The sequence below is a fragment of the Numenius arquata genome, chromosome 8 (genome assembly GCF_964106895.1).
Source record: "Numenius arquata chromosome 8, bNumArq3.hap1.1, whole genome shotgun sequence".
Classification (NCBI taxonomy): Eukaryota; Metazoa; Chordata; class Aves; order Charadriiformes; family Scolopacidae; genus Numenius; species Numenius arquata.
The window spans coordinates 51,438,311-51,453,836 of record NC_133583.1 but is presented as its reverse complement, the minus strand read 5'-3'; the positions used below and the strand labels follow the sequence as shown (position 1 = coordinate 51,453,836).

General features: G+C 38.3%; 1 protein-coding gene across 1 annotated transcript in view; it reads left to right on the top strand.

Moving 5' to 3' along the window:
* TESK2 (testis associated actin remodelling kinase 2) overlaps nt 1–15,526 on the top strand; it is a 77,232-nt gene that overhangs the window by 21,473 nt on the left and 40,233 nt on the right. The window contains exon 3 of the mRNA XM_074152152.1: nt 8,959–9,007. Coding sequence (XP_074008253.1) covers nt 8,959–9,007 — 49 coding nt within the window. The remainder of the gene's footprint in view (nt 1–8,958; nt 9,008–15,526) is intronic.

Sequence of the window (15,526 nt, the reverse complement as noted above, 5' to 3'; positions counted from 1 at the left end):
GTATCTTGTTATTGCTTGATTCTTTTCAGTCTTGGTTACTCTTTCATTATGATGTGCAAGCAATTAACATAATTAGCTGAAGTCATAACATTAAGAAGTTTAAAGCTGTGATGACAGTGCACCCAATAACCGGTTCTCCTGAACTGCTGTTGCACAGCTGGGATCCATTTTGATAGGCTCAGGCAGTGTAGCTCTTTCTGAAAAGTTTTGGAGACACAGTGAACTTTAAGTAATTTTATTTCCTCGTCTTCACTGGACTGTTACAATAGTACAGACATAGTACTGATTCCTAAAATCCTTTATAACCAGCTTTTCTGATCCTTGAAATGCTGGCTCAGTCTTCATCAACTGATGTGTGACGATATTATCTTGTTTGTTTCCCTCAATATTTATGAGGAGACATATCAGAAGGGCTATCTGTAGGGAACATTCCATTGTCATGCCTATTTTCTATTCTTTTTTTTCTTAAACTTCCCCAAAACCTGTAAACTTAGAGAATTTTTACTCATGGTAAACTGTATTGGTCTTATCACAGTATATTTATTCAAGTGTTCTAGTAATCTGTCCCTAATTAGAATTCTTAGTCTGTTTTCTCTGCTGCAAGGTGAAGTGAGTTTGCAGCAACTACTCTGGCTGTTCTGTTTGTGTATTTCTTTGTTTTTAATGATGTCAGATGTGTGGCTTTTTAGGTTTCAGGATTATTAATTGTTTCTTATATCTATCCACCACTTCCTTTCCCTCAGAATCCTTAGATAAAGCAACGTATAAGCCTGAGGAGTGATACAGCTGCTTTTTTTAGTAAGGTTTGTGGAAACAATAACTTCATAGGATTGTTATTGTCAGAATGATGAAGTCAGTACACTTCATCAGGCTCTTTATCAATTTTGTGTGGTTTGTAAATCTTTATTTTAAAAAACATCTAGCTTTTCAACTCTGTCCAAAATAAAGTATTTAATTTGGGCTGGGGTGAGGGAAAGTAGGGAAGGGATAGTTTTACAGGCAAAAAGCATTCAGTTGCAGCTTAATGTAACCTTGCTCCCCCCTTGAATGGAGTTACACAGGTGTTGCTGAGAACAAAAGTTATTTTTCTCAGTTCTGAGTAATTCCTGAAATTTAAATGTCTTATAACGTTTAAGAGATCATATGGATGATGATATACCAGTCGGCTCTGGCCTTACAGCCTATGAAAAATTTGAAGTCAGTGGTGTTGCACAGATGGTCCTGAAGAAAGAACAATAATGTGTTGATTTATGCATGAAGCAGAAAAGGAATTCCAGTTGGTATCCCAGCTATTACAGAGGATTGATAGAGAGATCTTTTTTCTTCTGTGTGCTCAACTAAGCAGTTATGAGCGAATACATAAGAAATAAATGACTTAAATAGAAATGGTTTATCTTTGCGTAATTTGGTTTGAAGAATAAACTACACTTGCTTTATGAATTGCTTCATTTGAGGCTTCTTCAAAGAGAGTAGATTCTCTGGTAAAAAAATTGCCTTTTTCTTATGTATTAGGTAAGTACTCTTGTTCCAGGCAGCAGGGACATTCCTGTAGAAAATGCAAATGAGAAAACTGTATTTAGTTTTAGTTTATTCTTTTATTGAATAACAATACCCAGTAAAACATACTATTTTTCTTTCTGTAGCAGGTAACTTTGGGGTTTTGTGTCTTAGTTATGTGTCATTTTATTTTTGTTTTAAAACCAATTACTGCAGTGTTTCTATGGGATATCTGGGAGAAGATTTTTGCCCTTTATAAATGTTACCTGCCTATGTGTCTATGTATAGCTATATATATACACACACATGCATGCAAACATCTGTACTTATGTTTCAGAAACCTATAAATCATTGGTGCTTCTACTAGTGTTGTAAAACTCAATTTAGGAGCTATTTCCCAGTTTAGAAACTCATTAAAGATAATATCTGATAGTAATTTGCTTTTATAGTAAAGTAGTGAGAGGTGAAAACACGGTGTTGTCAAATAAGAGCAGCTGGAGTAGTATCGCTGAGAGGTCACTAGGAAGATGTTCTACAACAACATGTTCCTGCCGAAATATTTTCTAGGATTATTCTTGGAAATTTGAAGCTTCTGTTAGTATTTAAATGGAATGATCCTCTTCCAAGAAGTTCTAACGTATAACTTCCCCTTTCCAGGGACTATGAGCTACCTCAGTTTGCTGTTAAATGTTACTTTCTTCACTTAATTTCTGTCCTGTGAAGTTCTTCCTCTATATTACTGAGTAAGCTGTTTTGACACTAGCATCAAGTTTAATTATTTGTTGATTAGTCACTGTATCTCCTCCACATGCCTTGAAGGTGCACTCTGATTTTATATAATATATACATCTGAGCTTCTGCATCTTCTGTAAGCTCTAGGACTACCTGCTGTTAACTTATGCTGTAAACAAGTTACTTTCCTTAGTGCTGATCTGTTGTTTGCCGGTAAGGATATTAGTGGATTCTTAGGCTGAAATGTTGAGATCATGCTGTGCAGTGGTTAATTCCATCAGGTAGAGGGCTGTGAGGTGCTCTTAATATCAAATGGCTTGTAAAATTATGAAACTGGATAGATACTGGCTTTAAGGCATCCAGAATCTGCTCTCAACCTATTTCAACATGTGCAGTTCAGTCAGTTAATGTTTTAGAAAGTGAATGTCAGATTCAGCAATGATGCATTTATTTTAGTATATGAAATTCTTCCTTAATCTGGGTGCGTCGTTATGTTTTTGAACATACTGATGCTTTGGTACCTACAATTTGTAGTTGAATCAATGTTTTTGTCCTAGAACTCCCCTGGTTTATATGAACTAAGTGATGTAGAAGAGAGAAGAGATTCCTCTTCCTAGTAGTATATTTGATAGCCAAAGATTATTATTATCGTTTGGATGATTAAAAAACCCATCCCTTTGCCAGTGCTCTAAAATACATAGCAACTTTTTACAAACTATCAATTCCAATGTGCCCACAGCTAACTTCAAGATCTTTTTGCAAAGATTCTTGTACTTTTGCCATTGGTTGCACTGATACGACTAATAAATATTGCTGAGTATCTGAAACTGCTCTTGCTTCTGTGCTGTTTGAATCAACTCATCTTCACAGCTACAGATGCCTCTTGAGGTTTTATATTCTAGTCTGCAGTCACCGTTCTGGAGCGTGAGTTCATCGGTAGCTGCTGACTTTCTTCCAATCCTTAGCTCAGTAGAGGTTACCTAGAGGCAGGTTGGCGTTTCTGCCTCAGTGACACTTCTGTAATACTTCAGGAGATGGAGTTGTGTCAAGGTGTTTCAGTTTCTCTACTTCTAATACTTAGTGAAGTATCGCTCTGGTTATTTAGGCTTTAAAAATAACTTGTGTTTCTTGGCACGGGGTGAAAGACTAACTTTAAATATCCCTACTTATTTCAGTATTTTTCTGCTCAAATTCTGCTCTTGGCCAGCTATGTAGATCCATCTTGATCAGAAGACTGATGTAAGTGAAGAGCTTATTTTTCACTTACCAAGTCCCCAGTAAGTATACCATTCCCATGGTAGCATCATGAAGATTCTAGTGGCCTAATATATACATATATATATAAAAAACACTTTTCTAATTTATTTTCCATCAAGAAAATGAGAAACTGTCCTCTATTAGAGGGATTATTTTGGCAAAAATGGAATCTCTTTGTCAGTCTGTTAAGGATATTTTAGAATAGAAGACTCCAGCTCTTGCAGCTACATTGGCATGATATTTAAAAACCAAGGGGATTTAGAGGTTTGTCTCCCTCCCTCTTGCTTCCTATTTCAATTAGCAGATGTGGTTCCAGAGGCAGAGTGGATGTTAATTGTAATGTAGTAACCTTTGTGTTCAGTCACTGTCTGGTGAGCATAGGTAACTATGTATGAAAGAGCTGCTGGTTTGGTGTTTTTTGCCTTTTTTCCCCAGGGGCCAGCTTAGGGACATTCTAGGAGTGGACAGGGCAAAAGCAAACTAAGTGTTCATGGAGTGTTCTGCTCTGTTTCTACCACCAACCTCACTCCTGCCCATGAGCTAAACACGGAGAACTAAAATGCTTTTCTGCTTCTGATCTTCTCCCTGTCCTGGGTGTGGGATGTGCTGGCTTTATCACATCTTCCCTCAAAACAGATGGTGAGAGCAGGAGTGGAAAAATGAGCTGGGAGTTCTGGTTGGCACCACGCGATGTTTACTGCAGCCACTTTAACGCAGGTTGGCTGTAATTGCTGGGGTTAAGGGAAACAGGTTTGGAGCGTTGCTTCACTTCCTCGTTAGCTTGTGTCCCATTTAAAGGGCAGGGCTGTTCGGGGCTTGGGTTAGATCTGGTATCAGCGTTATGAAAGGTCTAGAGTAGCTTCTAAATGTGTTTTACTGCTTTGCTGCTTCTCTGAACGCTGATGTGCTGCCCTAGTCATGACTGTTTACCCAAAACAAAGTAACAAAATAGGGTTGGAAAGGACTCAAGAAGTCTCTGTCCCTGAGTCCTAGGCTGGGAGCCTTAGGGCTACATCCTGAGAGACCTGATACCTTTTCATTCTGGTAATGTCTTACAGGTGTGTTTTTCTCATTTTCACAGATGAAGTGGCGTGCTAACACAGATTCTCCATCTGTGCTGTCTCTTAAATTAGTGTATCTTCAAATTTGAGATAGAATTTCAGTCTATAATATCGCTACTGTTTGCATAAAGAAGTATTTCTTTATTTGATCTGTACCTTGGGGACTTCATTTAAAACATTCTGTACACAGAAAGCCTTAGCTCATGTCTTAAGTGGTCTCATAGGAGCACTCGGAGGTATTGCTGCGTGTTTGGCAGGAGCGTGCAGGCAGATTGACTCATTGATTAAATCCACCTTCTTGTGTGTGTGTGCACACACAAATAAGCAAGCAGTGTGCATGTTACACGAACTTCTTTCAAGGAGAATTTTATTTCATCTTCTTTCAGACAAGTCTAGCAGCCTGGGAGCACAATACCATTTTTTTTGTGTGTGCAGTTTTCTCCTGTCAGCTTTCCTTTCTGTGAATTTTCTTGTGATTAACTTTGTTACAATAGGCAGAAGGATGGCTTTTGTCTCTTAACATCTTTTGTCCTGTATTGAACAGTGCTTTAACAGAAAAGAATACTTTTACTTTTCTCTGTGTAATGTGGTTATCAAAAAGGAGTATTTTAGAAATGCCGTGCACAAGACGGCAGAAGAGAGACTGCATGCATTGTGTATAGTATGTTACAGAAAGGGTAGATGGAATGCCTTACCTCTATGTTTTAAATCAAAATGAAACTGTAGGAAACTTAAAATATATTTTTTTAAATTTAGCACGGTACCTAAAACATTATGGAAGGTCTTAATGTGGACTTAATATTCTTACTCGCCCTCTTTGTTCTCCAACAGTCAGCGCAATGAAATAAGCATGTCTTTTGACCTTGTTTCTCTTTGTGTTACTTTGTGTTACAACCTTTGTTGTCTCTTTGTGAGCTTGTGTGAGAGACTTTTGTGTTGGTGGGTTTGGTTTGTTTCTTATGTTTAATGTTATCGTCAAACTGCTGAATTTTCTCACAAAAGCAGTAGATTTCAGGGGACATCACTTTATTGTCTTGTAGTGTAGCTGCCACAGGCTTATCCACAGAACAGGAGCACGTCCCATTAAGGTTTTTTTAATGAGAAGCATGTGTTCAATCTCTAGATGTCCACAGTGGCTGCATAATCTGGATATTAGTTTTGCTTGATTTATCAAGGAGGCAAAGATTGCAGGCTGAAGTTCTTAGTCTACAGGCTACAGTCTCCCCCTTCCTATGCAGAATCTTCTCCCTTGTGGTCAGACTGAACTGAAAGCAGTTTGGGTAACTGCTGTTAATGGTCTAAGAAATATCCAGAGTATCTTCTCTTGCTCTTGTCTAGGAGGACAGGTATTCCAGATTGATTGACAAATAACCTGGTTTATGGAAAGAGACTTCCAACATCTGAACATCACTGACATTTGTTAGAAAGCATTTTCTGGTGGAAATATACTGTGCTGTATTTAGTAGGGTGGACACAAATAGCATCCTTCATATTTGCAGCTTCTGGGGAAACTCTTCCAACTACTAGTTATGATTTTGGAAGTGCTTCAGCTTTCCTGATAAGGCCAGATACACTGTCTTGAAAATACACTTCCTTAAATCAGCAAATGGTCTCCTGTTTGTTTTGTGGTTGACTGGCTCATTGAAGCTTCTTCCAACTAGAAATGCTTATAGGAAGTGTAACCTTTGGCTGACAAGACATTCTGCTGAAGTTCACCTACAAGCACATTTTGGCTCTGGAGACAGTGCGTCTAGCCAACAGGAATAATCTCAGCTGTACTGGGCCAGCACGTCAGCTTCCTATCCACAGAACTTGGAATCTCATCGGGGGCAATCTCAGAAATTGAAATCGTATGTTAAGTCTCGCTTGGTAATTGTATTTCCTGGTAGCAGCTGCATGTATTATCTTTTAGTGAAAATGCTCTCCAACAGTGTTTTGTAGCCGTACTTGGCTTAACCAGGAGGCTTATTATTGCTCGATACAGCAGCTAAGGAGAAGTTTTCCAGGAATTTGAATCACTAGAGGTCTATTCTATCAATCTATTTTCCAGAGTCTGAAAACTGAGATTCTTGACACAAAGTTTAAAAGGTTCCAGTATGTTGCTTGTAAACTCATTAATTCTGTCTTTATCAGTGTATCTGGTTTCTCTTCTCCTGGGTAATAACTTCTAAATATGTGGAGTTTATAAATGTATTTTTATGTCCAGCTTTTTTCCATGAGATCATGATATTGAGCTTTGTTTTAATTTCTGATTTAAAGTTAGAAATGTATATCTGTTTCCCAGTAGAAACCCTAAACGTAAAGAATTTTTGAACTCTTCGTAACTTGAGCCAGTGCGCGTTTTCTGCCTCAACTGTAGGTTAACAAAGGTAATGAATGGGTTTCCGTTGAGACTTTCCTTGACCAAAACAGGTTGGCAGAAAAAGTTAAGGTCTACCAGTCTTTGGGTGACAGTGATTTTTTTTTCCCTTTTTGTAAAGATGAGACAAGAAATTTAATTTTGCCAGAATTTTGATAAATTCTTAATTGCATTCATTTTTTAGAATTAAATCAGATATAATGAATTCCTAATCTGAATTAGGAATATAATTCCTAGTATACCTTTACAAGGGAAGAATTGATATATAGATGAAAACATTATTATTTTTAATTACTTAGCCTCAGTTTTTGTTGAATGAAAATATGGCAGTACTGGGTTAACCTTGTGTCATTAGCAGGTTTCATAAAAGAGAAAATAATACTTTCAAAAGTTGTCTAATAGTGGAACTGATATATTAGAATTCTTTTCCCCATTTTTGCTTGTGAATAAAGCTATTGGCACCATCCCTGAGAGCTCTGGAGACTTTCAGAATGCATTAAGGAAGAAACAGATTTCTGGTGTGGAGGAGTCTGGATTTCTTAATCTCAGGAAGCTTAATTTGTCAACTTGTTTACAAAATTGTTCATATACAGTTGCTGTCTGAAGTGAAACTCGGAAACAGCAATGTTTTGAGTAGATGGTATATCTAAAAGAACCCTTCTTCCCTTTCCCGTGAATATCTGGTTGTGCCCTATTGCTCTTCATTAAAGAAGAGGAATTGGATTTTCACTGTCTATCAAATTAAAATTTGCATATTTAATTTGGGGAATATTATTTGAGGTGAGAGCAGGCAATAGATGTTCAAGTACAAGCCCTGCTTCTTCTTTGGTTATAAAAACAGATTTCCACAGCTCAGCTTATCCAAAGGACCTTACCTATATTATTTTTCTTTGGCTGCTTATAATTTACCAGTCAGCTGTTAGACAAGAGAACAGTGAGGATCATTCATTTCTTCAAAAGCAGCTTAGCTGAACTAGCACTACATGTGTCTTGCATCATTTTGTTCTTAAATTCGGAAGTTTTTGAGGATATAAAAGGTCCTTTCCCTTCAAATTGTTCTCCATAAGATTCCCCTGTCATATTTAATGAAACCATGCATTTCTACCCCTTGCTTGCAAAGTGGAAACTTGTGAACATTGTAGAAATGAGAGACAATATGTTTTTGCTTGTTGAGACCAAAATCTAAATGATAAAACTGAAAATTAGTTAATCTAAAATTAACCAATAGTTTAACTGTGCACGAAGGGCTCTGAAGTGCATACAATTTAAGTTTTACTGAACTCTCTCATGGGAGATATTTACTGTTAATTTGCATGTTGTCATTTTTAAGTTCAGCTTGTATGGTGGTAAAAATGAGCTTTCAGTTATTCCTCATGCTTTAAATGTATGGCACATCCTCTATGCTTTCCAGAAAGATCAAGGATGACAGTCATCAATATTAACAGCCAGAGTCTGAACCTTGTGCAGCGTAGGTAACTTTTGTGGAATGTGTATGTACTGGATACTATCGAAACTTGCTTTGAGCCAAGCATTGGAAATAGGGGGTTGGGGAGGGGAAGTACGCTGCATGTACGTGCCCTCATATTCCTGAATGGTTAGAAATGGGATAGGAAGAAACATCTTTATGCTTAAGCAGCAAAATGCGAAGGGAAGTAATTTTCTATTTATGCAGACTGACAGTGGATTACTTGGCTTAAACTTCCTTAAAACAGGACTGTTCTTTTCTGCATAAATCATTGTATGCTGGCTTTTCCTTATAGTCAAAGTAGTAACTTTCCAACTTGAGTTTGAGCTGTCTCCTGTGCTTTCTTGGAACTGCTAATTCAAATTATATTGCAGTGTAGACACATGATTTTGTTTTGTGCTGAGACTTTTAATCAACCTTGAAATATGCAGTATTTGTGAGGCTGAATTTTTTTCTTTTTCTTTTTCCTTCTTTCTTGGCATAGCCAGTACTTCTTATTATCTTAGTTTCTTTAAAGAAAAAAAACGAAAACAAAGAGGGGGGGGGAAAAAAAGCCCAAACCACTTTTCTTTTCTTGTTTCTTGTAGGTTTATGGGTGTCTGTGTGCATCAAGGACAGCTGCACGCACTTACTGAGGTAAGACTATTTCATGATATACATAATACGAAACAGTTCTCAGGCAGATTCTGCAACTGCTGTTCGCCTTCAATGATAGTTTCTTTTATAGTGACCAGTGGGTTAATCACACGGTACTTGCTATGCAGTGGGAAGACTTGCAGAATCAGGCCTCAGAACTGTACTTCGCTCATAGCACTTGTGTATCTTTTCTTATCAGAAGTACTTATTAGGATGAAAAAAAAATAATCACAGTAGGAACATAAAATTTCACTGCTAATATTCTAAATGAGACGTGAATTACCACTGAGCTGCCCCTAAATATTACTTGTTTCAGTGACATTGCACTGTATTTAAGTCTTATTCATGCTCTGGTTGTGTGTACGTTTGACGGGTGAATCGGGACATTTCAGCTTGGTGATATTAGTGTATTCAATCCCTATCGCTTTCTTATTTGGAGTAACATCAAGATCACAGTTTAATCTGTGTCCCATAAAGAGGAGTTATTCCATTGCCCATATACCCTGGCCAAGATCCACATATCAAATGAGAAACGGAAGTTTCTGTTAATGTGAGTCTTCCCACCAAGTTTTACTGGGTTGTATGTTTAATCCCCCTGTAAATTGCTCAGGAAAAACAAGAAGGGAGTATCCTTTTGTTCAGAATAGCTTTGCCTGTTTTGAGTCAAAATCAATAAAATATTTTCCCTGCTGTTTTGAGTACAGATTGAGGGGAAACTCATGTTTTGTAAAGTTAATGTTTCTTATTTAGTTCTATTTTGTAGAAACTGCTTGATTAAATGACTAACCCTTCCCCATCCCCCAAAGACAAGTATGTTAATAATTAGCAATTAAAACAGGTTCCTGGTATGCTTGTCAAGAACTACTGTAAAATGAGAAGATCGGGTAGCTGTATGCTAATTATCAGGATATGTGTGGCCATCACTTTCTGTAACTTTCGTATGCAGCTCTGAGGCAAAGATGCACATATGTGGGCAGTGAATTTCTTCACCTTCTGAGGTGGCAATTCTGCAGTTCTAGTTCTAGCTAATACTATTAGAGTGATACACACTAGTTCACTAGTGGCCGTAGCTCTAGCGTAAGAGCAAAGGAAAAGACACTTTCAGAAATTTCAAGATACAGCATGTGTGAGGGGTCCTTTGAGAGAGGGACAATTCATTTGATCTTTTCCTTTTTTTTATTTTTTTTTTTTTTCCTGTGCTCAGTAGAGGAAATGTATCTAAGATTTGGCATTAGATGGCTGATCCAAGTTCTTCAGGCAGGCTTTGCTAACATTATTGCCAATTTCTTTTGTCTTTTGGACCTCTGGTCAGTTAAAACAGGGAGGTTTCAGGCCCTTCCACTCACTAAATGTGACCAAGAAGAGATGGAGCTTCATAACATAGTTTTGTTGTACTACTACATCTTGGCAGATTTTCCTCAGTGTGTTTTTTGGGGGGTTGTTTGTTTTCCCCCCTTCATCCCAGTTGCTTGCCATTTAAATGTCCCTCCCCACCCAGAAAGCCAAGAAAATGAAACCAGCACAGATGCTTCCTCATGGAGAGCTAACTTTGTAGCTGCTTGCTTTGCTCAGCTATTTTTGAGTTCTTGGCAAGCAAATAAATCTAAGAAAGACTTCAAAGAATAACTTTTTATAGTTACAATTCAGAATAACAGAAGAGATTCCTGAAACATCTTGAGACCAAAGAGGAAAAGCTTTAGACTGAAGAAGGTTGCTGCAAAATTTTGTCTTGAGTAACATATTATAAAAGTACACGTAGTGATTACTGCTTTTCTTATGAGGACCAAGGTGGACGTTTAATGCCTTCAATAGGAAAAAACACAACCGAAGGCCATCATAAGTTGATGTTGTAGGGAATCTGCACACAATTTTGTCCAATACAGTATTTGTTCTTTGGTTTTACAGAGCTTTTAAAAGTTAAGAGCTGTGTATGTTCCAAGTGATGGAATTAGTTGTGTTTTCTGGCAACAGTAGTGGCATTTGTCATCTTGACATGTGCATAGAGTAATAGTTGAGTTCTGAAGACTTCTGGAGGTTAGAGAAGGGGGCTGAAATGACTAGCTATTAGTAAGATGGACATGGTGAATCACCAGTTCAAATATAGCCCAGGAGGATAAACAAATCAGCCACAGTCTCATGGCTTTTTTAGCTTGTGGTCCAAAAAGGTGGTCTCCTACCTTCCAGTGCTCAACATAATTGATCCTAGCCTGACGTTACTAGCATTCATAGAACTGCTGCCAAGGTTCTACGTCCTTGGAGATGAAACTGTGGATTCAGAGGCCAGTTGCTCAATAGGTGTCTGAGTCACTTCAAGAAGAATCCTCTTTCACACTAGCCTATGCCGGACCTGTTCCGTAAGGAGCTTAATTATAACTTCTTGTGATTTGAGACTACAGTTGATGATATGCCTAAGTAAAAGGCATACAGTATCACTGGGAGCTTATGTCTGAGGGTGCAATGGGAAATCATGTTTATTCGTATGTATATGTTTCCATGACAGAATAAGTTGATAACTTTTAGCAAATGTTTGGTGAATGGATTTAGACAACTTGTACTTAATAGCCTCCTGTGCCATTAACAGGCCCGGCAACCACCACAAGTAGTGTTAGAGGAGCCTTGGGGATATAAGCCTGTTAAGAGACTACGTTAGTAATATACAGCACTTTGTTATTAGAAGGCAGAGTCTGAAGTGTTACAGGTTTCTTTTCTTATGTGTTTAAACACACGGGAGGCTAAACACAGTGGATCATGCAGAGCAGGTTTTTTGCTTGAGGAATGTGTTGATGGTATGTAGGCCTTGGGTTTTTCCCTTTTGGCAGTGTTTTGTCCTCTTTCAAGTGGCTTTTGTTTTTAAAACTGTTAGGCAAGGAGCAGTTTCTGTTTGTTTTGGTTTGTTTTTTTCAAAATAAGAATGGAATTGTTTAATTATAGGCTGCACTAGGACTTTGACCTTGTTCTGAATCCACAGTCTTATCAGTTTTGAAAATCCAGTATTATTTTTGAAGTTCTACTCAAGCCAGAAGCTATGGCATACGCCTTTCTGAAGAAGTTCAGTGTCTATCTTTAGAGTCCAGAATGGTTTAGGCTGGCAGTGACGTCTGTCCTTGGAAGCACATAGTTAAGAAACATTTAAGGTAAGTGAAGTAGGTGCTTTAATAGGTGTCCTGCTCAGATGAGTTGGCAGGCTGCCTCACTAACTTTGAGCTGATGGGCATGTATTTGCTGTGCTCGTTTTCTGTAAAACCAGGATCTGGGTATTCCTTTCTCAGTATTCAGCTCTAATCTGTAGCTAGTGCTTTGTGTCTGTAGTTACAAGAATCTGCAGTGTTTCCTGCTGTACTCACATGCCTTTCCAAACCTAATTTCAGCCTCTCCTTCAAGCCTCTCTTTTCCGTCCACCTTCCTAATCTGACTGCTCTGCTTCCATTTCTTAATTTCCTGGCACACAGCAGCATCCTCAGACTTGGAGAAACTTGCATAGTAGTACAGGCTCTGGTGTCATTTAGCACGAGATGCCGCTGAGCGTTCAGAGACCAGACCTGAGTTGCTGCTGGGAGGTTAGCAGACAGCATACACTCCGGGGAACATGAAGCTGTGAGCCAGTTAGTGTGGAGCAGCCATGGCTTAATTAAAATAGTGTACAATCTTATTCCATACATGTTTACTGAGGAATGGCTGCATTAACAAACATCTGTTTTGGATGGGAGGCAAACAAATTTGTGTGTTGCAGGTTCTATAGGCCTGTGCTATTACACCGAAGCAGATAACACAGCATAAAGTCTACATATAAAAGCCAGTTAATACCTTCTTGCAGATCTTAAATTATTTGTTGAACTCTGTTAAGCAGGTTTATCTGAATTTCTAAGAGAGAGGTCAGGCTAAAATCTTGTTATAATTAGATGTATATATATGCACAGAACTAGTCATACAGCTTGATAATTCCTTCTTGAAGGAAATGAAAGCCCTGACAGCTGTGTGTATAGAAGATGAGGAAGGGAGGGTTATTATGTGCGGTTGGGATATCTTGAAATTGCAGTGCTTCACACACAATAGCTAATTGTTACAACAGAAGTTTTATGGCTATTAATTCATACTGAATAATAGTAAAAAAGCGCACTAAAGCTCTGCTGCTACAATCTGAAGCTGTAGCTTTACTTGCTCAGTGTGGGATCTGACATGCACTGGAGCTTCCTCAGGCAGGGAGCAGGGCAGTGTGATAGGAACACATGATGTGACGGAGGGGTGGACAGTACTGTTTGAGCCAGCAGCTGGATCTGCTGTCTCCCTGACATGCCTCTCCTGCAGTCTTTCAGTCTTTGTCCTCACTGGTGTACTACCTAGTCAGTCCTTCTGATTCCATCCCAAGTATTCGGTGTGGTATTAGATTTTTTGATGGGTCTAAGAGTATATTTGGGCAGCCTTGGGTTTAAGGTGCTGTATATGTGACGTTGGAACTATGGTGAGATAACTGTAAGGGGCAAGCCAGCCTTTCTGTGCACCTGGCTCCTCCAGCGCATCCCATTCGGTGCCTTCTCCTTATCAGCCACCTCATGTGCTGCACCTTACAGGTGCTCTGTCCCAGGGGTGTGTGAAAGTGTCTTAAAGTCTGAAAAGTTTCCCGGGTGCTCAGAGTGGTGGTGTCTGCAATAACGCATGCTGGCAATGTATAGTATGGACAACAGAACTTAATGCAGGTGTATGTGGCAAAAAGTGCTGTAAGAAAAATCTTCAGTGCTGCTTTAAATTTTTTTTTTAAAGAGATTCCACAGAATTCTTTGAACTTGTGCACATTTTCAGTTCAATTAATTTTTTTATAGCTGTGTCATAAACCCCAGGAAAAAATTTACTACAGAAATCCTTCCAGACATGTTAATTTTTATCTTGGGCAAGATAATTGCTATTGGACAATTTTAACATGTTGCACAGTAATAGCTTACCGAATTTAACACTGCTGTTTTTTCCATCAACCACACAATTCATTGTTTTGAGACAAGAATGCTGTTATGTAGCAGTTTGGAAAAGACTTTTTTTTTTTTTTCTTCCTTGCACAGTGTATCCCTTTTGTACTGTGAAAGCTCATCTTAATGAAAGAGCCTGTGGCTTTTGAAGAGAGAGGCTTTTTTTCAATAAGTTCCTGTGTGAAAACTGAAAACTTTCCTTCTCTGCTTTTCCTCCCAACAGCAATAATTTAAGTGAACTATCAATGCAATTAGTGGAGTTTCAGGCCTTCAGAGACCGACCTTTTTTAGTTTTGTGTGGTGGTTTTTTTGTTTTTTTTTTTTTTTTTTTTACTTTTGGAGATAACACTGATTGGGAAGAAAAAATATTAAAAACTTAAAATTAGACAGACATCACTTAGGTCTCCTCTTCGAAACCCTTATGCTACAGCAAAAATTGTCAGCCTACATTGCCTTCCAGATGGCAATTGCAAACTTTTGAGAGTTTTAAAATGCCCTGGAACACCATTCCTTCCCTGTTCCCTCCTCCCCCCATCTCCTGTAACACTTGCTGATCCCTACTGTTATTCCTCCAGTGTGATTCATATTGTTTAAATAACTTTTTTACTCCTGTAGCACTGCAAATATTTAACTCAGCTTTGGTGATCATAGCAGGCTACCCTGTCAACCCTAGAGAACAGTGTCTTTAGAACTGTAGTTCCTATTGTCAGTCATTCTGCAAATATTCCATGCAGCAAAGGAATTGTTCCCTGTTTAGGTATTACCTGTTTACCAGCTCAGGTTTAGTTCCTGGGTAAGATGGCTCTGGTGGTTGTCCCTCAAAAAAGAGAATAGCTGCAGTGCTAAGTTGATTAGCCTGAGCTTGGAGACAACTGAAGAGAAGATGAAAGTTGTATTAAAGGTGGCACCAAGTAGAAAATGAAAAGAAATGAAGAGACTCTCAACTTCATCCTGTTAGAAAATGCTGCTCATCTGCTGGATACTGCTGTCCAATTTCTAGCAAAAAAAAAAACAACCAAACAAACAAAAAAAACCCAAACAATTTAGAGAATTATTAGGAAAGCCCTTTACTTCATGTAAGATTAAAGGTTTAGGTATTACCTAATGTGTACAGTCAAGCCATACTAATTAGAGGCTTCCAGATCAGTTTGTATTCCTTAATATCTTGTGCTTTTCATTAGCTACCCTTGCTTATTGAAATCTTCCTTAGGCACTTTATATAGTCTTTCTGACTGTAGTATTGAAAAAAGAACACTCAAACTCAAGAGGAGGAAAAGCAGAGGGGTGGAGAAACACTAGCGATATTTTGGTCCGTCCTTTCCTCAGATTTGTCCCTCATTCTGGTCTAATTTGGTCTTGTTTGCCTACATAAAGCATCTTACTTGAGTGTATTAGAGGTCTCGGGTAGTATGTCAAGTTATTTACTTTATGGTCTTGTGGAACTGGCAACTGCTGTGACTTCTGGAGGAATGAAGTGAACAACTGTGCAAACGTTCTCTTGGATGTTTTTGTTTACAGCTCTGAGAAATATACCTGTTAATTCTAAATATCTTTGGTTTAG